The 24,257-nt window shown below is 48.6% G+C and overlaps 1 protein-coding gene across 1 annotated transcript in view; it reads left to right on the top strand.

Annotated features, from left to right (window-relative positions):
• Positions 1–6,124: 6,124 nt before the first annotated feature.
• The window catches only part of LOC105238956, a 20,429-nt gene continuing 2,296 nt past the window's right edge, over positions 6,125–24,257 (top strand). The window contains exons 1-3 of the mRNA XM_019802942.2: positions 6,125–7,097; positions 22,409–22,520; positions 23,186–23,296. Coding sequence (XP_019658501.1) covers positions 6,890–7,097; positions 22,409–22,520; positions 23,186–23,296 — 431 coding nt within the window. The 5' untranslated portion in view covers positions 6,125–6,889. The remainder of the gene's footprint in view (positions 7,098–22,408; positions 22,521–23,185; positions 23,297–24,257) is intronic.

Genomic DNA, 24,257 nt, shown 5'->3' with positions numbered 1-24,257 from the left:
ATGGATGGAACTAGAGTGTATTATACTAAGCGAAAGAAGTCAGACAAACACAAATACCATATGATATTACTTATATATGGAATTTAAGAAACAAAACAAATGAGCAAAGGGGATAAAAAGAAATAGAGATGCAAACCAAAAAACAGATTCTTAACTCTGGAGAACACACTGATGGTTACTAGAGGGGTGGGGGGTGAGGGGATGGGGATTGAGGAGTGCACCTGTTGTAATGAGCACCACGTGTCCTATGGAAGTGTTGAATCACTATAATGTACACCTGAAGCTGATATTACACTATGTGATCACTAACTGGAATTTAAATAGAAACTTGAAAAACCATTATATCTTGAAAAACAAAACAAGACAAAAAAAGCCCACAAAATGGGGCGCCTGGGTGGCTCAGTCAGTTGGCATCCAACTCTTGGTTTCAGCTCGGGTCATGATCTCATGGGTTGTGGGATCAAGTCCTGCATCGGGCTCCATGCTCAGCAGGGGGTCTGATTGAAAGATTCTCTCCCTCTTTAGCCCCCCTGAAATAAATAAATTTTTAAAAAACAAAAACCAAAACTCCATAGTTTCCTTTCCTCTGTTTCTGGATCTCATAAACAACACACTGGTCTACTCTCTACCTGTAACTCACTCAGTGACTCAAGTCAGGCTTCCTGTTTCTTTTCTGTTACCATGCATGTCCTGAGAACGTTGTTGCTTCATGAGGTCACAGAGCAAGTAGCTTGAGAGGCTTGTTGAGATGGTTCTCTGAGGCTCCTTAATGAGAGCAGATGAGGAAGGATGAGCAACATATACTTATGGATGGGACAAATCAATTAGTGGCCTGAAAACTGCACTGGAATCTTTTATGTCACAATGATGCTATTCTCTGCCCTAAATTAGTGGTTGCCTAACCAACAGTTTTAAAAATACAGCTCCCTGGGCAACTCCTCTGGAGACGTGGTCTCAGTGGACCTGGGCACAGGGCACCTGCATTAACAAGAACTCAGCGCTCCTCAAAAATCTGAAAATAGACAGAGCTACCCTCCGACCCAGCAATTGCACTAATAGGGATTTACCCAAAGATACAGATGTAGTGATCTGAAGAGGCACCTGTACCCCAATGTTTATAACAGTAATGTCCACAACAGACGGTGGATAAAGAAGAGGTGGTATATATACACAATGGAATATTACTCAACCGTCAAAAAATGAAATCTTGCCATTTGCAATGACGTGGATGGAAGTAGAGGGTATTATGCTAAGCAAAACAAATCAATCAGCGAAAGACAATTATATGATTTCACTCATGTGGGATTTAAGAAACAAAACAGGAGGGGCGCCTGGGTGACATAGCGGTTAAGCGTCTGCCTTCGGCTCAGGGCGTGATCCCGGCGTTATGGGATCGAGCCCCGCATCAGGCTCCTCCACTATGAGCGCTTCTTCCTCTTCCCACTCCTCCTGCTTGTGTTCCCTCTCTCGCTGGCTATCTCTATCTCTGTCGAATAAATAAATTAAAAAAAAATCTTTAAAAAAAAAAAAAAGAAACAAAACAGGAAAAAATAAAACAAGACGATATCAGAGAGGGAGATAAACCATAAGAGACTGTCAGCTATGGGAAACAAACTGAGGGTTGCTGGAGGGGAGAAAGTGGGGGATGGGGTAACTGGGTGATGGGCATTAAGAAGGGCATGTGATGCGATAAGCACTGGGTGTTATATATGACTGATGAACCACTGACCTCTACCTCTGAAACTAATAACACACTATATGTTAACTAATTGAATTTAAATGAAAAAATAAAAATTAAAACAAGCAAACAAACAAACAAACAAAAAACCCACAAGAACTCAACGGATTTCTCAGGTCCAGAAAATTTGGAAGACTCTGTCTTCAGGCGTGTACTGCCGAATAGTGTCCACAGGCTCCAAGGGTGTGTACGTCATTTTGCTCTGTATCCAGATCTTCTTTGAAAAACTTATTGAATCAGCATTAGGAAAAGTTGAAAACACAAACTATGTTTATTTCTGCCATTCGAATATAGTGATTCCATGTCTCTGCAGTTCCTTATATACTACACTCATATTTTATGTTCTTGTAAATGTAAAAATACACAAAGTTTTATTCTGCATTTGTTTTGTTTACAAAACATGTCAGAAACATTTTCTCCTTGGTGTTACAGAAGGTTGGTAATTGTAATGCTAAACGTCTATAATTTACCTATTTACCAAGTACTGGATGTTTTGATTGTTTCTAATTTTTTGTTTATAGCACAGATGATGTAATAAACATTTTGTGTATATAGGTTTTACCTTTTAAAATTTTCAGAATAGTTTTTCAAGAATGATATTCTTGAGGGGCACCTGGGTGGCACAGCGGTTAAGCGTCTGCCTTCGGCTCAGGGCGTGATTCCGGCGTTATGGGATCGAGCCCCACATCAGGCTCTTCCACTATGAGCCTGCTTCTTCCTCTCCCACTCCCCCTGCTTGTGTTCCCTCTCTCGCTGGCTGTCTCTATCTCTGCCGAATAAATAAATAAAATCTTAAAAAAAAAAAAAAGAATGATATTCTTGAAAGAGTTTGCACATTTTAAGGCCAAAGTGATTAATGTTGGAATATAAAATATTTCCTCATTGGTAGAAATCGTTTAACTAGTTTTATGTTTAAAATGCTTACAAATCTGTAATACGTTTCCTTCACTTCTTCATATTTAAAAGTCCATTTCCCTTTATTTGCATCATGATGGTTTAGTGGGAACCCTGTTTATACAGAGATGGCCTCTCTGATGAGGCCTCAGGAATGTCACTGAAGGCAAAGGAGCAAGTCAAATGACCTGAGGTAGGTGTGTGCTTGAGGATATGGGAATGTGGGGGACGAGCTGGGGCAGATCTCGGAAGGTCCTGCAGGCCATGCAGGCACGTTGGAGGATATACTGGGTGAGAAAGGGAACGCAGGGAAGTTTTGAGGAGAGGAGTTGCATATAGGTCATGGGTCACTGGGGAGAGCAATAGAGCAGCCAAGGATGGAGGCAGGGAGGCCAGTCAGAGGCATTAGATGCTAACCAGTGGCACTGACCTGCTACAGGACATCCTGAGAGGACGTCGTGCAGCACGGGCCTCCTCCTGCCTCACTTCCGGTGTCTTGTCCCGCCTCGTTTCCAGTGCTTGGCCTAGTGGACACCAAGCATGGAGCAGTCACAACCCAGGCATGACTCTGTTTTATATCCCTTGGCTTCCTGACATTATTTTTAATGGTTCTGCCACAATCATATAATAGCATCATGTCTGAGATCATGGGGATCCAGGGAACAGGGAGTGTCCAGGGCGGTTGGACAGAGACTGGACAGAGCTGCTCAAGGCAGGACATCCCCAGTGGGGCTGCTGAGGGTAGCATCGTGGGGCTGAGGTCTCACAGTGGAGAGATGAAAAAGTATTGTATTGTCGCTGTAACAGGAGATGTCAGTGTTGGAATCTACGTGTCCTGATGGCATGTTTAGCATTTGACCCTTGGGATGGCAGAACGCAGGGCACACGTTTATGGAGGAGGGCTGGTTTGTCAACATGAAGGAGCAGTTGATTTATTTCGGGAGTGACACCTCCTTTTCTTCTCCTGCCCCTCTTTATGACAACAGTGACTGTCATAGTGATCATGCAGTTGATCTTCATTTTCAGCCCAAGACCTCACAGCTTCTCCACTAATGCTCAAAACACGAAAAAGAGGAGAAATTTGAAAATGCTGCAAAGGAAAAATTTTGAGAGAGAGCGAGAAGCTAGGCATTGCATCCATATTTCTTGTTCATCTGGAATCCGTGTGTGCATTGAGCTGCCAGCAGGAAGCTGAATCACCTAGTTTGGGCCCCTACAGATGTTTCTGGGGCTGTTGATGACTATATGACACAGGACTTCCTTTGTGAGCACCTGCGGAAAAACATTTTCCCTGTTCTCCGCCAGGAACTGTTGCTTCAATCTCCCAAAAGCATGCTGTGCATGTCGTGGTCAAATCTGCTTTCCTCTATCCTGGAGTCTTAAACACTCGGAGCTTGGAACCCTTGGCTCTCGTTTCTACCCAGGAACAAGCCCGCCCAGCTTCCTGCTGTTTCTCCTGTCCATATTCTTTACATTCTGATCGCTTCACTTGAGTTTACTTTAATTTTCATTACAGTGTTTTGTAGAATTTTTGAGACACTTGATAGCCTCTTTGGAAACAGTGGCATATAAACAAATCGTAGTTAAAAACTTGAGGGGAGAAGCCTTTGATAGTAAGGACCTTGGGCAACTATCCTGTGGTCTTGCTGTTTGGTTTTTCCAGTGGGCGTGGAAGGTAGTGTTTTAATTCACAGGTTCTGGAGTCTGGCTGCTGGGGGTTCAGGTCTTCACTCTTTTACTTACCTCCTGTTTGAGCTAAAGTAAGTCACTTAATCTGTCTGTGCTGGTAGTTGGCTGCTCGATGATCCACCCCATTTTTTCATTAGCATAACCACGAGAAGTCCGTTCGTTTGATCACCTCTGGGTTTGCTGTATTCAGGACATCCCTGAATTTTAGTCACAGTATAGTCAGTGTATTGCTGTATTACGTGTATTGCCATGTAACAAATTACCCCAAATCCAGCAAATTAAAACAGCACACATGTTATTTCATAGCTGTTTGTTCCCCGTGAGTCAGGAATATGGGAAAGGCTTAGCTGGGTCCTCTGCTTCAGACAAGACTGCAATAAAGGGTGTTATCTGAAGGCTCAGTTGGGGAAGAGTCAGCTTCCAGCATTATAAGGCTGTTGATGCGATTCCATGCTTCAGTGGTTGTTGGACCCATGTCTCCCTTGGTGCCTTGCCATTTGCTTCATCAAAACCAGCAAGAGAGATGTTCTGTGAGCAACATGAAAGCCGAGCTCTCTTGCACCCTGATGCTACACAGGAAAGAATAGGTCTGGTCCTGGCTCCTTTTTAGCGAAAGCCTATAAGTCCTGAGAATTCCCTGAGCCACATGAGTGTCTTGTTACTCAAGGCGGCCCCTCTACCGCTTTGAGTTTCTGTTGATGAGGTGACCCAGGGTGCACAGTCCGGAAGACCAACCCCGTCACAGGGGGTTGGGACTTTGGCTCGACCTCCTGTGAGGGAAAGTTTGGAGATGGAGTGCAGCCACACACCCAAGGAAACTCCAGTAAGAACTCTGGACACTGAGGCTCAGGGGAGCTTCTTGGCTGGTGAGCCCATCGATGTGCCGGGAGGTCTATGTGTCTTGATTCCACAGGGAGAGGACGTGGGAAGTCTGCATTTGGGACCCTCTCCAGCTTTGCCCTGTCCTGATTTGTATCTGTTACAATAAAATAGTAATTGTAAGTACTTTCCTGAGTTCTGTGAGTCACTCTAGTGAATGATTGACCCTGAGAGGTAGTGAGAATTCCTCGGGTGTGGAGCCAGTTGCTCGGAAGTGCTGGTGGCTCGGGGACCCCAAACTTGTGGTGGCGTCTGAAGTGGGGGCGACCTGGTGGGGTGTGCCCTTAGGTGCACAGAGTCTGAGCTCCCTGCAGGTGCCTGTCATCAGGAGTTAGAAAAGGCCCCAGCCTCAGTCCACACTGCAGGGCAAGGGGATTGCATGCAGGCATGGACAGCAGGAGGGGAGAAGTTCAGAGCCGCCTCAGAAGCTTTCCATCCCAGTCACCGTGGCCCACGGGGCACTGTGACTCGTCTGAGAACACACCTGCATTCATTAGATGCTATGACATCATAGATAATGGAGTTTTCATGGGTTTTGTGTCGTCTAGTTTCACTATCTTATTTCACAGATGAGAGGAGGCAGATGTAGTGAGTGCAGGTGTCTCACTTGAGAGCCTGCAATGAGCTAGGTCCAGACAGGACCCAACGCTCTTTCCCAGTAGCATGCACACTCTGATTTAATCCAGCCACTAGGTCAGGTTCAACCGCTGTGGACACTTAGTCACACCCCTTCAAACACCTGCACGAGGCTTACAGAGTCCTTGACACAGGAAAACACCAAGGATGCCAAGATTCAGGTGAGTGCCAGAGGTGTGGAAGGCAAAGCTTTTAACTGGCAGAAAATTGTAAAAGCTCTTCGTTTCCTGCATGTGATGCATTGATTTTTTTTTTAATTAGAAAATCTAATTAAGGAAGCACAGCATTTCAGAGGCTAGAAAAACACTATGCAGGAGCAAAAGGGCACAAAGCTTCAGAACACGAGCTTAGGGAGTGTTGGCGGTATTCTCCAGACTGGTCAGCACATGAATCAGCTTCCTGATTAGCGCCACGAACAGTGGCGGGAGCTCTGCAACCGGTCCTGACACTGGTGTAGTGCGAACCACAGCGCGCTAGCTGATTGCGCACCGCGCGCTTCGTGTACTGAAGCGGACTGACCTCACGCGAGGGAGGCAGGGAAACCACTTTCGGGACAGAGTGCAGGCCCTGCTTGCAGCCACTCTGATTGGTTTACAGAACAGCATCAGCTGACTCTAATTGGCTTATAGAACAGCACCAGTTGACTCTGATTGGTTTACAGAACAGTATCCCTTGATTTTGATTGGTTTACAGAACAGCGTCCTTTGACTCTGATTGGTTTACACAGCAGCGTCACTTGACTCTGATTGGTTTACAGATAGCATCAGCTGACTCAGATTGGTTTACAGAGCAGTGTCGGCTGACTCTGATTGGTTTACGCAGCAGCGTCAGTTGAGACCTCTTAGCTGACTGCAGGACCCTGCAGCCCTTGGCATCGTGGGGCTGGATCATGGGGTCGGCTGTGAGTTGGACTTGACAGTTTGGTTAGGACTGGTGGGGGCTTGGGCTGCCGCAGGCCTTGTTGGTGGACAGGTGTCCGGGCAGCGGGGTTTCCGGGCGCCAGCGGTCGCAAGTGCTCGCTGTCATGTTCCGAGCAGCTGCCGTGGGAGTCACATGCTCTCCCTGAACGACGCTCTCAACGGCAGGACAGACCCAATAGCACGGACTCGGGCTGTCCATCTGTCCGTCTGGCAGACCCTCGCTGACACGGGCGGTGCATTGTCCAGGAGAACCGGACTCCCTCCCGGAGCCAGCGGGCAAGAGCGGCCGAGCTTGGATCGCCGAGGGACGCGGGCTGGCGGACCCGCCACGTGCAGACCAGGTAACTGGGAGGATCCGGGAGGAGGGGAAGGAACGGAGCCCGGGACTCAGGCGGTGTCCGCCTCCGACTGCCTGCGGGCACAGCGGCCAGTGAATGCCCGCCGGTGCCTGCCGCTGTGAGTTGGACGGCAGTCCCTTGTAGCCCGTGCGGTCAAGGCCTGTACGGGGTGCGGACCGATGTTGGCGCAGCTCTGGCGCAGCCTCTGTGCGCGGGAGCCGTGCAGACACCAGAGTAAGGCTGCTGCCCCGGGGTGCGTGCGGGGAGCCAGGGTGCCGTGCGGGGAGCTGGGAGGGCCGTGTGGGGAGCCCGGGGCCGTGTGGGGAGCCGCCCGACTCAGGTCAGGGATGCTTGGCAGAGCTCTCGTCCTGAAGGATGTGTGCGAACTAGGCGACAGGGGCGGGAGTGCGAGGTGACACGGACGGAGCCTCCTGTTTCCGTGTTAGCCGGAGGCAGCAGTGGGTTTGGAGAGGCCGTTTGAATGCATGGAGTCCCGTCAAATTACCTGGTCTCGTGCAGGGAACAGCAAAACGCCGTTACAGCCATGTGTCAGGGGGACGACGTGATCAGACTGTTCTAGAACGGCTGTGCTGTGTGGGGGTGTGGTGCCAGGGCTGAGAGCTGGAGGCAGGGAGGCCGTCGTGGCCCCGGAGGCCGAGGCTGGCTCCTGGGCCAGAAGGTGGGAGCACCCGAATCAGCAAACACCCAGGAGCTGGGACAGACAGGTTTGGTGACTGGTCTCCTCTGTCCCGCATGTCGCAGGGGTGGCCTTCGTGCCCTTGCCCCTCTCTTGCCCCGTGTCTGTCCCCGCTTTGCGGTGTTGGAGGCCCCCGTGGCTTTCCCACTGGCTTTCCTTGCCGCGTCCGGGTTTCCCTGTGCTGTAGTCATGCTGCGAGGCAGTGTGTCGCCCTGCTGTTTCCTGCCTCCCAGGCCTCAGCTTTGAAACCCCAGCTAGTGTTTCTGGCATTTTCTTCTGGCTTGGTCGTGCTCAGGTCCATCCCTTGCTTGGGTGGCTCTGGGCCTCCGGTAGCTTCCCCAGAAACTACTAGGAGCAACATTTTTTTTTTAAAGATTTTATTTATTTATTTGACAGAGATAGAGACAGCCAGCGAGAGAGGGAACACAAAGCAGGAGTGGGAGAGGAAGAAGCAGGCTCCCAGTGGAGGAGCCTGATGTGGGGCTCGATCCCAGAACGCCGGGATCACGCCCTGTGCCGAAGGCAGACGCTCAACGACTGCGCCACGCAGGCGCCCCTAGGAGCGACATTTTTGAGACTGTTGGGAGAATGTCTTCATCTTTATGTATAACTGATACGTACGACAGAGTTTTGGGCTGATAATCATTTTCCCTCAGAATTTTGGAAGCGACGCTCCATTGCCTTCTGTTTTCTCGACATTCTGACTCCTGACTCTGGATGTGTGGCCTGCTTTCTTTCCAGAAATCCTCTATGGTCTTCCCTTCGTCTCTGCTGTTCTGAGACCTTGCGTTTATGTGTTTCCCTGTGGTTCATTTCCTCACATCGTGTTGGATGTAAGCCGGGCCCTTTCCATCCGAAAACTTAGGCCCTACAGTGCTGGGAAATTTTCTTCAATTATTTTTTTGATGATTTCCTTCCTTCTTTTTTTTTTTTTTCTTCTGTCCCTTCTTTATAGAACTCTTGTTATTCCAATGCTAGATATTCTTTTTTTTAACTTTATTTTTTTTTTTTAATTTTAATCATAGTGTAGTTAACATTTAGTGTTATATTAGTTTCAGGTGTACAATAAAGTGATTCAACAATTTTTTAAAAGATTTTATTTATTTGTTTATTTATTTAGAGAGCATCAGTTGGGGGAAGAGAGAGAAAGAGAATCTCAAGCACACTCCCCGCTGAGCACAGAGCCTGACTTGGGGCCTGAGATCATGACCTGAGCCGAAACCAAGGGTTGGGTGCTTAACCGACAGAGCACCCAGGTGCCCCAGTGATTCAGCAATTCTCTGCATTATTCCGTGCTCATCATGATAAGTGTGCTCTTAATCCCCAGCTCCTATTTCACCCATCCCCCCACCTCCCCCGGTGAGTTAATAGTCAGGTTTTCTGTGTGTCTCTTTGTTTTGTTCCTTAAATTTCAGATATGAGTGAGATCATATGGTATTTGTCTTTCTCTGACTTATTTCACCTAGTTATACCCTCGTATACCTTAGTAGTGTACCCTCAGGATCCATCTGTGTTGCTGCAAATGGTAAGATTTCATTCTTTTTTATGGCTGAGTAATATTCCATTGTGTGTGTGTATACACACACACGACATATTCTTTATTCATTCATCTATGTGTGGACACTTGGGCTGGGCTGCTAAAAACATCAGGGTGCATGTATTTCTTGAATCAGTACTTTTGTATTCTTAGGGTAAGTACCCAGCAGTGCGATTGCTGGGTCAGAGGGTAATTCTATTTTTGACATTTTGAGGACCCTCCATCCTGTTTCCCACAGCGGCTGCACCAGTTTGCATTCCCACCAACAGTGCACGAGGGTTCCCCTTTCTCCGCATCCCCTGTTGTTTCTTGTGTTGTTGATTTCAGCCATTCTGACTGGTGGGAGACGGTATCTCACTGTGGTTTTGATTCGTATTTCCCTGGTGATGAGTGATGTTGAGGAGCTTTTCATGTGTCTGTTGGCCGTTTGTGTGTCTTCTCTGGAGAAGCATCTGTTCATGTCTTTGGCCCATTTTGTAGTTGGATTTTGTTTTTATTAGTTTTTCTCTTTTTTTAAAGTAATCCTAACACCCAGCATGGCACTCGAACTCACCACCCAGAGATCAAGAGTCGCACGTTCTTCTGACTGAGCCAACCAGGCTCCCCAGTCTCTAAATATTCTTCTTTCTTTCTTTCTTTCTTTTTTTTAAAAGATTTATTTATTTATTTATTTGATAGAGACAGCCAGCGAGAGAGGGAACACAAGCAGGAGGAGTGGGAGAGGAAGAAGCAGGCTCCTAGCGGAGAAGCCTGATGGGGGGCTCGATCCTAGAATGCCGGGATCACGCCCTGAGCCCAAGGCAGACGCTTAACGACTGAGCCACCCAGGCGCTCCTATTCTTATTTCTTGAATACGCGAGGTCTGTCCTCTCATCTTTCTGAGGTTCTTAGTCATAGTTTTGTGCTGTCTCACTAGCTCTGTGATCTCTGTGGTCTCTGTGTCTTCTGAGTTGTTTTCTTTTCTTTCCATTTTTTTTTCCCCTATGTGTTTGTTGTGATCTGTTTCTTATGCAGGAGATTTTCCTCAGCTGCCTGGTGGGCCTTAGACGTCTGCTTGTGTTTCAGACGGTCACTGGGACAGGCTGTTGGAGACTCTGTGCGTGTGGATGGGGCTTGCTTGGAGGTGGAGCCACGTCATCCGGGAACCCCTCAGCAAGAGTCTTAGGTCTTTCCTTTTGTACTGGTTTGATTCTGTACGGAAGGATCCAGTAATACTTTCCCAGTAGGAAAGGGGCTGAGCTGAAAGTATCTCCTTACATCCATGAGCACAGCGTGCCAACCGTCCAACAGAGCCCTTCGTCCAGACAGTGTGCCTCCTACTGATGGGGCGGGGTGGGGGCTCGGCGGCCTGCTAGGGATCCCTTCCTGCCTCAGGCTTTTCTTATTGGCTCTTCCAACCTCAACAAGATGAAATCCAGTGGGGGCAAACTCTAACGTCCTACACTTGAAATGAAAATTCCAATTAACCCAGAAAGTAAGAGGAGGTGCTTCCTGCCCCCTCATGGGAAGAAGACTGAGAGCGACGTAACCGATGATGTAATACGACCGTCCGTCAGGTGCTAGTCCGTGTGTGGGCCGCATTGAGGGAAATAGAACCCTCCCTGTCTCCTCATCCTCTGTGCCCTGGGGTTGCCTGCTCACATTAGGGCATTTGAACGGACCCTGAGTCCTCGACTTGTCTGCCCTCATTAATCGTGAACCCTGGGCTCGGGCATTTCCATCTAAGACCGTCACCACCCTGGCCAGACTGCGAGGACTGACCCCGTCCAGGAGCCCAATAGTCAGAATTACGGATGAGGTGGAAGGCAGGGATCCATGCAGGTAGAACAGTGTTAAGGAGCATGTGTTGCCACAGGTGGAGACTGGGTCAGGAATCCGGGGAGGCAAGTCACCCTCAAAGGGGCAGGCAAGTCCCCAAACCCAGGCAGTTTGAGAACTCGGGCCCAAGGCCAGCACTTGGAACACCGTGACCCTCCTTGCAGGGGCAAAGCAGAAATCGAAGAGTGTGTGGGCATAAGCTTGAAAGTCACCTGTCACTGCGACTATACCTGGTCAGACAGGCTCTGACTCCAGAGAGGGGGAGTTATGCTTGACCTAATTGGAGAGAGCTTCTGGAATGTCCTACTTCCTCCTAACTGACCATCTAAGGGAAAAACTGGTGATACACGATACTTGCAATTACAGAGCACTCTGGCCAAAGACACCAATCCATTCATTCCCCTAAAATTCACCAGGGGGGAACAGTTTCATTCACGGGCGATAGATAAGAGGCAGTTATGATTACAAATTCCCACCCTACACTTTCAGGAACTGATGGGGCAAAATTCAAAACAGCCTTTCATGTCTGACCATTGGAAACGAGCCTCCACCCCTCGCGAGGTCCTGTGGTAGCTTCCCGCTCTTTCTCTGTAGGTCAGGGCACCAGTCTTTGCGGCCGGGTGAGGGTCAGGAGGCTGCAGGGGAGGTAACACTCGGTGAGCAACATGTTCACTGCGTAACCACAGTCGACTACCTGTCAGCGTCGCGTGGCGGGACAGGTGACCCACGGCCAGGCCACCGAGTCCCGTGGCTGGAATGGCTGCTGCTCTTACAGTAAATCGCACAGGGATGAAAGGAGACCAGAACGGAAGGCCGACCTCACCCCCAGTAAACCTTCCCATCCCCTTCACTCAGACTCATTTTATTTTCGGGAAGATTGTTCCTCTTGATCCAACCATACAGGAGTGTGTCCCTTGACATTTTTTGGCAAGACTTGAACATAATCACTTTATCCTGGGAGCCTCCCTGAATTAACAAACAGAGCACAACTGGAGAGAGCAGTCAGAGGTCACATCATTTAACTGTGCTGAAGAGCAGGCCTCGCTCGGAGCCCTAGTTCAGGAAGCTGATCTTGTTTTCTTGAAGATTCTCGGGGAAGGACGTCTGGTAAGCATGTGAGATGGGCACTCCAGGATTGGGCTTTGGCAGTCCGTCCCCGGGGGGCCTGCTTCTGGAGAGGGTGAAGCCTGGAGCAATCTGCAGTCTTTCGGTCTGAAGCGATCCCAGGGACATTCGTTCCTACGGGGGCTGAAGCTGCAGGTTGTCCCACTCAATCTTACTACATTTGCAGGACGCTTTCCAAACCAGCACGAGCACATCCTTACAACCGAGGACGGCAGGCGCAGGTGAGGAAACTGAGGCACAGAGCACACTGTCAGACCGTCTTTTGCAGCAAGGACGGGGCTTGTCTCTGGGTGACGAGTTGTCTAGACAGTGGTTTTTGCCGATGGAAGATGCGTGCAGGGCAGCCCTCGGCCCGCCATCGCTCCGTGGGGTGGGAGGGTAAGGTGTGAGGCCGGGGAGCCGGGGCGGCTCGGTGTGGGCCGCTGCCTGGCAAACAGGGCTATTGCAGGGAGGTTTTTTTTAAATGTTCAGTTAGCCAACATATAGAACATGATTAGTTTTTGATGTATTGCAGAGAGTTTTTTGTGAGAAAGTGTTGTGACTCAGCTTGAACAAATTAAGTAAAAAAAAAAAATAGAAAGAAAAGAATGAAAAAGAAAGAAAGTTACCCTTAAAAATGATCCAACAGCAGCGAATTTTCACATGCACACTGCTGTTTTGGGGGGGGTTGCTTCGGCCCTAACTTCCTGCTCTGTTCCTTCACCTTCCACTTCTTTTCGACACCCTCCGGAAAAGATGGCGGGTGGGCTCTCTGGGGAGCGAGAATGGACCCACCGTTTGGTCTCGGCTGTCTGCGTCTCCTAGGGGACGCTCAGACTCCCTTTCAGACTTCTGAAGTAACTGCCACATGTTACCTTTTTATCTCTTGACCAACCAATGTGCTTTTGCTCCAATGGGTGTTTGCTTGATGGGTGTAATTTTGGACCTTAGGAGTCAAAACCTTAAAAAGTAGATTTACTGAAATGTGTCTCTCTTTTGTGTCTTAGTCTGTATTCTGCATAGCATATTGTTGGAGATTAAAAAAAAAATCATGATCTAAAAGTCTTGTCCTAAAAGTAAGATTAACCGTAATAGCACGAGATAGACTTTCTCATCACTGTTGAAAGATGCGTTCAAATTTTGCAAACAAAGCCAAGGTTGCCGCTCTCGTTGTCTTGGGAAATGGACCCTCAGAGCCTCCGTGCTGGGATGGGATGTCCGCCTTTGCTGGGCATCATTCAGACCCCAGGCTGAACCTCACTTCGGGTCTCATTTGTCCCAGGCCCCTTGCCTCGGTTCCTTGACCTGTGCACTTACTGTAGACGCAGTTGGCTTTGAAAGCCTGCAGGACTCTCTCTCCTTAGCACAAGCACCCAGATGATTTCCTGTAATACTTCTTGCAAAAACAAAATTAGACTAAAAAGCAAACCCGCCTTTTTCAAAAATGAAAGACTGAAATCCAAGTGGCTCACAGCGGAGAAACGTTTATGAGCTGTGGAGAAAGTTATGTAACAGCCAGTGAATGTTAGTGGACATGAGTCCCTAGATNAGGCCCCTTGCCTCGGTTCCTTGACCTGTGCACTTACTGTAGACGCAGTTGGCTTTGAAAGCCTGCAGGACTCTCTCTCCTTAGCACAAGCACCCAGATGATTTCCTGTAATACTTCTTGCAAAAACAAAATTAGACTAAAAAGCAAACCCGCCTTTTTCAAAAATGAAAGACTGAAATCCAAGTGGCTCACAGCAGAGAAACGTTTATGAGCTGTGGAGAAAGTTATGTAACAGCCAGTGAATGTTAGTGGACATGAGTCCCTAGATTCTCCATGAAAGTCAAGGATTTTGCCCCTGGAATCAGGTAGCTAACACCCCGGATGAGATGGTTTGGAACAGGAAGGCCTCCAGTCCCCCACAACAGGAGCCGAGGAAACAGCCTTCCCTTCTCCGGGCCCAGGCCTTCACTGGCAGCTTCCCCGTCCTGTGAGTTGATTTCTCACTCTTGGAACCCCCGCCACATGGGGAGAAAGCACGGGCCACGCGGAGACGGTGCTTCCATGTCCCAGCGGTGGTCCCAGCCGATGGCAGGATCAGCTGCCAGACTCCTGAGGAGGGGTGACTGCAGGTGATGCTGGCCCCACTCAGCGATCTTTCCAGCTGACGCACAGCCATCATGGACAGACACAGATCCTTCTCCTGGGCCCTGCCGGAATTTCTGTCCCATGGACTTGGTCTGTGTCACGAAATGGTCATTTTACGACCCGTGGCTTGTGAAGTCCTGGATGACTGGAATCAGGTGTTCAGTGCTGGCTGGCAGGTGTAACTTCCTTCAGGGCCTGGACTAGAACTTTCCGTGGTGATGGGAGCACTCCACATATGGGCTGTTCCCCCAGTGTTGTCCAGCACATGAGATGTGGCCACTGCAACGGAAGAGCTGAATTTCAAATTATTATTATTTTTTTAAAGATTTATTTATTTATTTGAGAGAGAGAGAGAGGCTGAGCGTGCATAAGCAGGGGGAGCAGCAGAGGGAGAAGCAGGCTCCTAGCTGAGCAGGGAACCTGACTCAGGACTCGATCCCAGGACCCTGAGATCATGACCTGAGCCGAAGGCAGATGCTTCACCAACTGAGCCACCCAGGCGCGGCCCCCCCCCNCCCCCCCCCCGTTTATCTTTCATTTAAAATGTAAGAGCCACACAGAGCTAGTGGCTAGCGTATTCAGCAGTAGAGGTCTACACATCAGGGGGTGAGCTGCTTACAGCAGGATCACACCTGCCTGATTAACATTCAGCATTTTTTACTTTTTATACAAAGTAGATTCTATGCCCAACGTGGGTCTTGAACTCACGACCCTGAGATCAAGAGTCGTAGTGCTACCGACTGAGCCAGCCAGGCACCTCCTGCTTTAGCATTTTTTAGATCAAGCTTTCATTGCCCCTAGATTTAAAAATTGGCACGAAAGACACTGAAGCCAGCAGACTCCTGCCCCGCCTTAGTCTCCCTCCCCGAGGCACCCATGCTCCCTTCAGTTAGGAGATGCTTCTGAGGTTCACCTCTGTATAAAACGAACATTCTAAACTGTTAGGTTTCGGTTTATTGATTTTGGGCCTTCTCTCAGGATTTTCTGTGATGATGGATGAAGGTCAGTGAATATAGGGAATGGAAATAGAAAAATAGGATCCAGTCTTTTTAGCTTCACAAATCATGGTCCCATCACCTACTGTGTTCAATTCCTATTACCACACATTTGGAGGCTTCAAACAACCCAAATGCGTTCTCTTACCGTCCTCTGGGTCAGCGGTCCAACAGAAGGCCGAGTGGGCTGCCATCAGGGTGTCTGCAGGGATGTGTCCTTCCTGGGGGTCTGGGGGGGAGCCTTGCCCAGCTTCCCGAGGCTGCTGGAATTCCCTGGCTTATGGCCTTTCCTCCACCTTCAGAGCCAACCAGAGGGCATCCCTCCCCCTGTTCTCCTGGGGGCCCATCCCCCTCGACTCTACACATGCTGGAGAAAGCCTCTCAAATTTTGAGGGCGATGTGATGAGATCGGGCCCACTCAGGTAGTCAGGACGTCTCCCTGCCTCAAGGCCCTGACTCAGTCACATCCTCGAAGTCCCTTTGCTACGTCAGGCCCCTGCATTCATGCACATGTTGTGGGGCATAGGACAGGGGCATCTCTGGGGGCTGCTGTTCCTCTCCCTGGTATGCGGGGTCAGTGTGATGAGTAACTTAGAGAGACTCTGTGCTGGTGAGTTTGTGGGGTGACCACGCTGGCTCCGTAAGGCCTGTGCACCTGGCTGGGTATGGATGTGGCTGTGTGGCACGGGTCAGGAGGCTGCAGGCCCCGTGGGGAGGCCGGTCTCCGCTCTGTGAGATTTGTGCCAGACGTGCTGTGAACAATCCTGCTTCAGTGGTTCCTCACTGACGTCAAGTGAGCCTTGTTCCCACGTCGTGACCCAGTGCTTGGTACACACCGAAGGCTTGTTGACTGCGTGAGCCGAGGATCTCGCCCTGACCATGGAGAGCCCGGATGCGAGCCTCCTCCCTGGGGTTACAGACGCAGGAGTGACGGTCTATAGGGCCAGTCCTGACCCTGTGGAGGGGCATTTGACCTTGAAGATCAACACTCCAGGCCCGTTCCCGAGGCACCCTGGCTTCTAGGCTGCAGGAGCCCGTGAGCTGGTTTTGCTGACTGGTTCCATGTGGTCGCTGATGTGCTTACGTCTGCCTGGCCTCCTCGCCATCCCGACCTGGGTATTTGCCTTCTCCCTGTCAGTGCTGTCCTACCCCAGGGATATGAGTCTGCCCTTAGAGCCACACTCCGGTGACTGGTGCCCCCCAACCAGCGACACCACCTGATGCTAACTCCCTGGATTTCTGGGTGTCCCAGATAGGGCTGCACCTGCTTTGCGGGGCCCCCATGGCATCGTGTGAGTGCCTGGTTACTAACTGCAAGCTCGTATCCCACCTGAGCTGTCGCTCTGCCCTTCCTGGAGGCTGTCTTCTCTTAGACAAGACGCCGCCCTGCTGCCTGCTGCTGGTGACGTGCCACGCACCTGTCACACTCTAGCTGACGGTCCAGTGCAGGTCCCTGGATGAGCGATAGAGGGTCCAAGCTACCATCCTGCTGCTGCGCGAAGCCCACACCGCAAGGTCAGTCCTCCAAGTGAGGGGAGTGTGGTTGTACTCAAAACAGGTGCAGACCTGAGCACAAACAGAGCGTGACTCACGCGCACGGCAGCAAAGGGTAAGTTTTCTGTTTCGGTGAATCATTTATGGGTTCTCCATAATGACAGAACAAACAGAACAGTGTCCAAAGGAGTGTGAACCTTCTGTAAGGCTGGTTTCATGTGCTTCCAGCAGTTTTATTATTTTCGGGCCACTGCGAGTTTCTTGGGGAGTCACAGGGACTTGGTCTCCGCTCCCTCCCACCCCCCCTTGCATTCCCTGCATTTTGCTTCTCCGCACCTGGGGTGGATCTGGTTTTGTTGTTGTTGTTTTGTTGTGTGTTTTTTTCTGGAGTGGATTTTGAACAATGTTACTCAGAAAGCAGCGCAGGCGTCCATGTGTCTGACGTAGAAACCTACTTTCAGCCTGGACTCCCGTCTACACCTTCGTTTTCCTCTCAAGGGAAGCAGAGTATGCGTCTCCCGCCATCAGCCCAGCGGGGGCCCGGCAGGGAGCAGCAGGGCTGAACACAGTGGTCGCCCCCAGAGGATTCTTGCAGAGACACTCGAGTCGGGGAGGGGGTGGGGGACAGAGATGGTAACTAGCTGGGAGCATTTTGTATGGCTGGTGTGAGGGGGGGACTGTCCCGTGTGGACCTCAGTTGAACTTCAAGTTGGCGTTGAGCAAAGTAATGAAAAGTAGCGCTCCCCCTGCTGTGGACGAGAATCTCTCTCCCTCTGCCCCCTCCCCCAATAAGTAAAATAATAAAGTCTTTAAATAAGTCTTTAAAATAATAAAATAAATAAAAGTTTATTCTTCTTTTTTTTTTTTTTAATCCCCAGATGTGGGCCTCAAACTCACCACCCTGGGATCGAGAGTCACACGCTCCACGGACGGAGGCGGTCAGGTGCCCAGACACACCCGATTTTAGCTCCTGGCCCCTCCACGGAGTAGTTTTGAGTCCTCGTGACGTTTTCCCTCCGTACCTCAGTTTCTTCATTTGTAAAACCATGGGTGTCATAACAGCACTTGTCTCGGAGGATTGTTACTAGAATTGTGTTGGGGTAGCATGAGAAGCTTCGCTCCCTGCTTCCTGTGTAAGCACCCCCATCTTATCAACTGTGTTTGTGAGCGCAAACCAGCAAGCCTCCCCTGGCCCGCGGGTCCGGTGCTCGGGGATGACCTGGGAGAACCCGGAGGCACATCGACGCCTGCGTTCTCGGAAGCGCATAGCCTTGCCGGGTCTGCACGGACAAAGACTCGAATCCTGACAGCGAGTATGACCGCTCCACCTGAAAATGCAACTCCTGTGAGAGCTGCAGGCAGACTCCCTCCTTGCTCACTCACGTGAAAAACCCATCAGCACACAGAAGGAGAGGGCCTGAGTCTTGAATGTTCTCCTATTTTTGCTCTTTCTCCTTTCTTTCTTTTTTTAGAAATAATTTCAAACCTACAGAAGAGTCACAGAACTAGTGCACAGAGGGGCGCCTGGCAGGTTCCGTCCGTGGAGCGTGCAACTCTGGATATTGGGGTCATGGGTTCAAGCCCCACATTGGGTGTTTTTTTAACTTAAAAAAATAAAAACGTAAAAAAAAGAGTAGTGCACAGAAACTGCACAGTTGACCCCACTTTTGCACATTTTGTGCATTTGCTTTGTCACTCACTCCCTCTCCCTCTCTATGTTCATATCACGTTCTCCCTAAACTACTTGTGCTCCTTTACTTCAAAATACCGTGGCAATGACCTCCTAGAACAAGGACGTTCTCTTGTATAACAGGTCAATTCTAAAATCCAGGCAATTTAACCGTGATGCGATATTGTTACCTCCTGTACAGTCCCTAATATAAATTCTGCCTCTTCTGTCGACAGTGTCCTCGAATCTGGAGCAACAGCTCTGCCTTCGCAGCTCTGCCATGACCGTGTTGTTTTTAAGAGTAGAGGTCAGTAGATTTGTAGAATGTCACTCAGTTCGGCTCCGGTTTTTATTTCCTCAGGATTAGATTCCTGTTGTGCGTGTTTGGCAAGAAGAGCGCGTCCTTCCTGGTGCATTCCCCCTGCAAACTCAGGTTACCCGTTTGTCCCGCTACTGGTGACGGTAACTGTTGTCCGGGGTTTTGATCATTGACGAGCACAATAAGAACGGAGGGAACAAAGAACAGCCCATGTGTTGGAATCCAGTTAAGACTTTTATTTAGACGAATGCCATCCATGTTCCTAAGTGTTTTGTGTCTCTGTTCTCGGGGTGTTTTGTTAATAACACGTTAATAAACGTGTGTTGCACGTTTTCTAATTTTCAGTGAGTTTGGAAAAATTGGGCAGTTGTCGTGCTGGCACATTATGGATTCAGGGAAAGAGAATTTAGATGGTTTCCTGACTGGGCGCACACAGACCCAGGCTGGGAGAAGATGGGCTGGTGGACGGATGAGGGCCCCCCTTGGAGCATGTGGGTGTCAAGGCCGATGGGGTGGCAGAGGGGCACTCTGGTCTTGGGACTCATCAAAGCCAGAGATGGACCTAACGGCTTCCCCTCTGGTGTGACTGGTCCCTGCCATTCTGTCCCGGACTTCTGGTCTGCTGGTCTAAACTCACGAGAAGGACAGGTATTAGGGGCCTGCTAGGACCCACTTACCGCCATGGCAAATCGATGAGCAGTGCTCAGCTGAGTAATCGGGAAGCAAAGCTTGGCAGAAAGGTAGTCAAAGGGAAGCTAGGGTAGGCGGGAGTCAGCACCCACAGGTCCTCCCGAGAGACACGTTCCTCACCTTTGCAGTGACACCCGGGTCATGCCAGGGGGCGTCACCTGGGGCTCTTCCTTCAGGCAGCCAGGTCCCCCTGTGGACGGCACTAATAACAACACTAGCAAAAACAGACCTGAAATTGAATGATATAAATTGCCCAAACTCCCCCAGAGGACAATCAAGAGTTGACTGAATGGTAGAATGAACAAGACATTAAATAAAGAGACAGTGAGGGGCGCCTGGGTGGCACAGCGGTTAAGCGTCTGCCTTCAGCTCAGGGTGTGATCCCGGCGTTATGGGATCGAGCCACGTCAGGCTCCTCCACTATGAGCCTGCTTCTTCCTCTCCCACTCCCCCTGCTTGTGTTCCCTCTCTCGCTGACTGTCTCTATCTCTGTCAAATAAATAAATAAAATCTTTAAAAAAAAAATAAAGAGACGGTGAGACATAGTGTGTGTTTATCTTTGTGAATCAAGCACGCCTTTATTTTTTATTAATAATGATCTGCATCGNGAGACAGTGAGACATAGTGTGTGTTTATCTTTGTGAATCAAGCACGCCTTTATTTTTTATTAATAATGATCTGCATCGCTGTGTTCCTGGAGAAGCATTGAGGGGGTGTGTGCTGGGGTGCAGCGATGGTCTTTCAGTCTCGAGGCTCTGGGTCCTGATCACGCACGTGCCATGGTCACGCACCCGGGTGCAGGTGGCATTGTCAGAGGAAAGACGGCGATATCCTGTTGATTGGGGCTGAGAGGAGGCATGACCGAGAACCTTGGCAAAGACGGAAAGGAAGTAATAGAATTTGCAGGAAACAGTGAGATGAACCAGGAGCCAGTGAAGGTGCTTTTGTGCGCATGCAAAGCCGACTGATGAGAAGTGGGGGTCCTTGCCAAGTCATGCACCTGACTTCCGGAATCGAGGCTGTACTTCTCAGTGTAGCCAGCAGGTGGCCTTAACTCCCTCACGAGCACCTGGCAAGAGCAAGTCTAGGGCCTGGCCAGCTGGTCTCCCTGGGAGGAAGGTGGGGACATCAGTAATCCTACCCCTGTGTTCTTTCCTGGGCCAGTGCTGACCTGCTCCTGTGCCGGTCTGCTCCTCCTTGCTGTGTTACAGTGCCTTCCAGAGGGAGCGGCTAGTTTCTGAGCTCCGGAACACACCAACGCACACTTTGTTACAAACAGCTGCTGCTCCCCCAAATTCATTTTCTCCTTTTGATAATGTCTCCACGTAGACTTCTGTAATTGTAACCAGTGTGTATCTACTATTGGGTATTCTGCTTTTCATTCAATGTTATTTCACCTGTTAGCATTAGCATGGTCTCTGTCTGTATATTTTATTTATTTATTTATTTATTTATTTATTTATTTATTTATTTATTTATTTTAAGGATTCTATATGTTTATTTGACAGAAAGAGAGACAGCCAGAGAGGGAACACAAGCAGGGGGAGTGGGAGAGAAAGAAGCAGGCTCCCAGCGGAAGAGCCTGACGTGGGGCTCAATCCCAGAACTCCAGGATCACGCCCTGAGCTGAAGGCAGACGGTTAATGACTGAGCCACCCAGGCGCCCCCTTTATCTGTATATTTTAGAAATCAAAATAAAGTTTCAACCTACTTCGCATGTTTCCATTATTATAAATAGCATTGATATGAAATGGGGGGTTTTGACACCAAAGTAGAAGGATCAAAGAATGATTTGTTTATATATTGTTAATATATTCCCAGGTAGCTTTATAGGAAAAAAAAATTTTTTTTCCAATTGCCACTTTCCCTAAAAGCCTTTAACTCCCAATAAAAAATAAATTGCTGGTGCTGGAATCTTGATAAGTTGAAATGCTCCCTGCCCCCCACCCCAGCAGGTGCCCCTTGCTCCCTTCTCTGTGAGGGGCTTGCGTGAGAACAGTAAGTAGGATGGGATCCTCGGGGTCTCGCGGCAGGTGCGTGTCAACGTTGTTTGGGGAAAAGTTCTCAGACATCGTCTGAACGTGCAGAATCATAAACTCCAGTTTTATCTGTTTTCATCTTTGATAGTGTTATGTTTTCTGATGTTGCGCAAGCCTCTATCTCTTCCATTAGTGACGAGGTCAGTCGTCCCCTGCAACGGGACCTGTGTGTGCTTACGTGTCTGAAGACGACCCAGCAGCTACTATTGCTCGTCAAGGAAAAATGAGCACCAACTTTGTTTTTAATATTTTGTTGAAGGTTATGTTTTTTACACTTATGTTCCCCATTTTTAATCTTCACTTAAACATTTTAAGTTGTGGGGTGTGTGGGTGGTGCAGTCGGTTGGGCATCTGACTCTTGGTTTCGGCTCAGGTCATGATCTCAGGGTCCTGGGATCGAGTCCTGCATACGGCTCTGAGCTCAGCTTGGAGCCTGCCTCTCCCCCTCCCTCTGGTCCTCCCACTCGTGTGTGCATGTTCTCTCTCTCTCTCTCAAATAAATATACAAATCTTTAAAAAAAAATTTTAAAGCTGCATTTTTCTTGTGAAGAAGCTGTTTTGAAATTAAATAATTACTTTTAAGTAAGTTAATAAAATCTCAAAAGCTTACCAGAGTACAAGTAAAAAGTGTCCACCTCTATCAAGTCTCCCAATTTCCTTTCCCAGAAGCAACCAGTCATTTTTTTATTATTCCCCAGATCTGTTCGTTGTACAAAGTGTACATATTTTTATATTTAGATGGGCGCTTCTGTTTTAAAGCACTGAGAATAGTTGCAGACACACCATGTTAGTACCTTGCCTGTTTTTAATCTTCACAGCGCATCTTGGAGACGTTTCTGCATCAAGAGGTGTGTGCGGTCTCTTTGTCGTAACAGGTGCACAGCATCTCAGGCGTGGATCTGCCTCCACTGGGCCAACGACCTGCTTTGGGTAGGCATTCCAGTTATTTCCAAACTCCGGTTGCTACAAGTAGCAGTGCAGTGTAATCCTGGTTTCACATCCATTAGTGGGAGTGTCTGTATCGTAAATGTTTAGAAGAGAAATTGCTGGTTCAGAGTATCTGAATTTGAAATTTGATCGCTATTTGCAATTTTCCCCACAGTTTTTAACTTACATGTTCAGCATTATGAATGAGGTCAAACTTTTCTTTCTTTTTTTTTTTTTTTATGTAAGTTCTTATGCCCGGCTTGGGGTTTGAACTCACCACCCCGAGATCAAGAGTCCCGTGCTCCATCGACTGAGCCAGGCAGATGCCCCTTTTGATACATTAAGAAGCTGTCTGTCTTTTTTTTTTTCTGAGAAATACCTGTTTTTATCCTTTGTGTTTTATTGGTTTTAAACAATTGATATATAGGAGTTCTTTATGTATTAAAGAAACTAGCTCTTAGTCTGTGTGTTATAAATGTTTTTTTCTGTTTTCCCTTTTGTCTTTGTCCATTATATTTTCCTGTGGAATTTTTAAAGATGTAAAATTAAATGTGCAATTAAAATATGTACATATGTACCTTCTGTGTGTCACGAATCTGTGTTATCATCCACATGTGACGTCATGAGTATTTCCTCACCTGCCTGATTGTCCCTCCCTCTTCCCGCAGAAAACCCTGTTCCCGAAACACTGGAGGCCTTCCTCACGATGTTGCCCTACAACACACAAAACAGTCTCATCCCTATGTCACCAGTGCAACTACTGAAAATAAACCTACCAGGTAAGGTTCAATATTTCTTTCTAGTTCTTTTTGTCCTTTGAATATGTCCCACTAATTGGTGTGTGATTTATTTGAAAAAATTTATGGAATCACTTTTTTAAATATAATTTCATTTATAAATCTTTTTAATGAAAATGCCATTTGGACTTTGTGTCATACTTAGGATAGCTTCTCCCATTAGGTTATATAGAACTTTCTCCATATTTTTCAAAGTACTTTAAATTTTTATTTTACATCCAGCTAATGCAAGAAATACAGAATGTAATAGGCCAACAGAGTATTAGAACAGTTTATTTTTTTAGAGGATTTTTATTTATTTATTTCTTAGAGAGAGAGAGATCATGAGCAGGGCAGGGGGAGAGGGAGAAGCAGGCTCCCATTGAGCAGGGAGCCTAATGCGGGGCTCAATCCCAGGACGCCGGGATCATGACCTGAGCCGAAGGCAGATGCTTAACTTACTGAGCCACCCAGGCATCCCCAGGAAGCATGTTTTCTTGAATGTTCTAGGTCAAAACCGTTTTGGCATGGTGGTTTAGAACTTGGGACCTTTCTTGCTTTTTGTGAAGTTGGTTTATGGCCCCGGGAGGAGCCTCCTGTACTCATTCCTGGCCGGTCGTTATGGAACTCTGGCCTGGATTTAATATTAGATTTTGTCTCCACCCCATATCCCCAGGCCGCGGGGATTTGCTCTTTCTGTTTATGGGTCCAGTGAAGGCCTAAGTAGCGATCCCAATCAACCCGTCACATAAACAGAAAGTGATGAATGATTTTCAACTAAAAGGGTATCTGTGATGAGAAGTCACCACATTGAGCAGAGGGGAGGCCCAGCTGCAGGAGAGAAAGAAGATGAACCATCCTTTTCCATCCTGGAGCAGTCACGGTCACAAAAAGGGCCTCTGGCAACTGGCCTCCCCACTCCAGGCTGGGGGGCCTCGGAGCTGGCGTGTGGGTCTCCGGCTCT

This window comes from Ailuropoda melanoleuca, chromosome 8 (assembly GCF_002007445.2).
Source record: "Ailuropoda melanoleuca isolate Jingjing chromosome 8, ASM200744v2, whole genome shotgun sequence".
NCBI lineage: Eukaryota > Metazoa > Chordata > Mammalia > Carnivora > Ursidae > Ailuropoda > Ailuropoda melanoleuca.
Note: the sequence above shows the minus strand (reverse complement) of the source record. Positions and strands in the feature narration are given on the sequence as shown.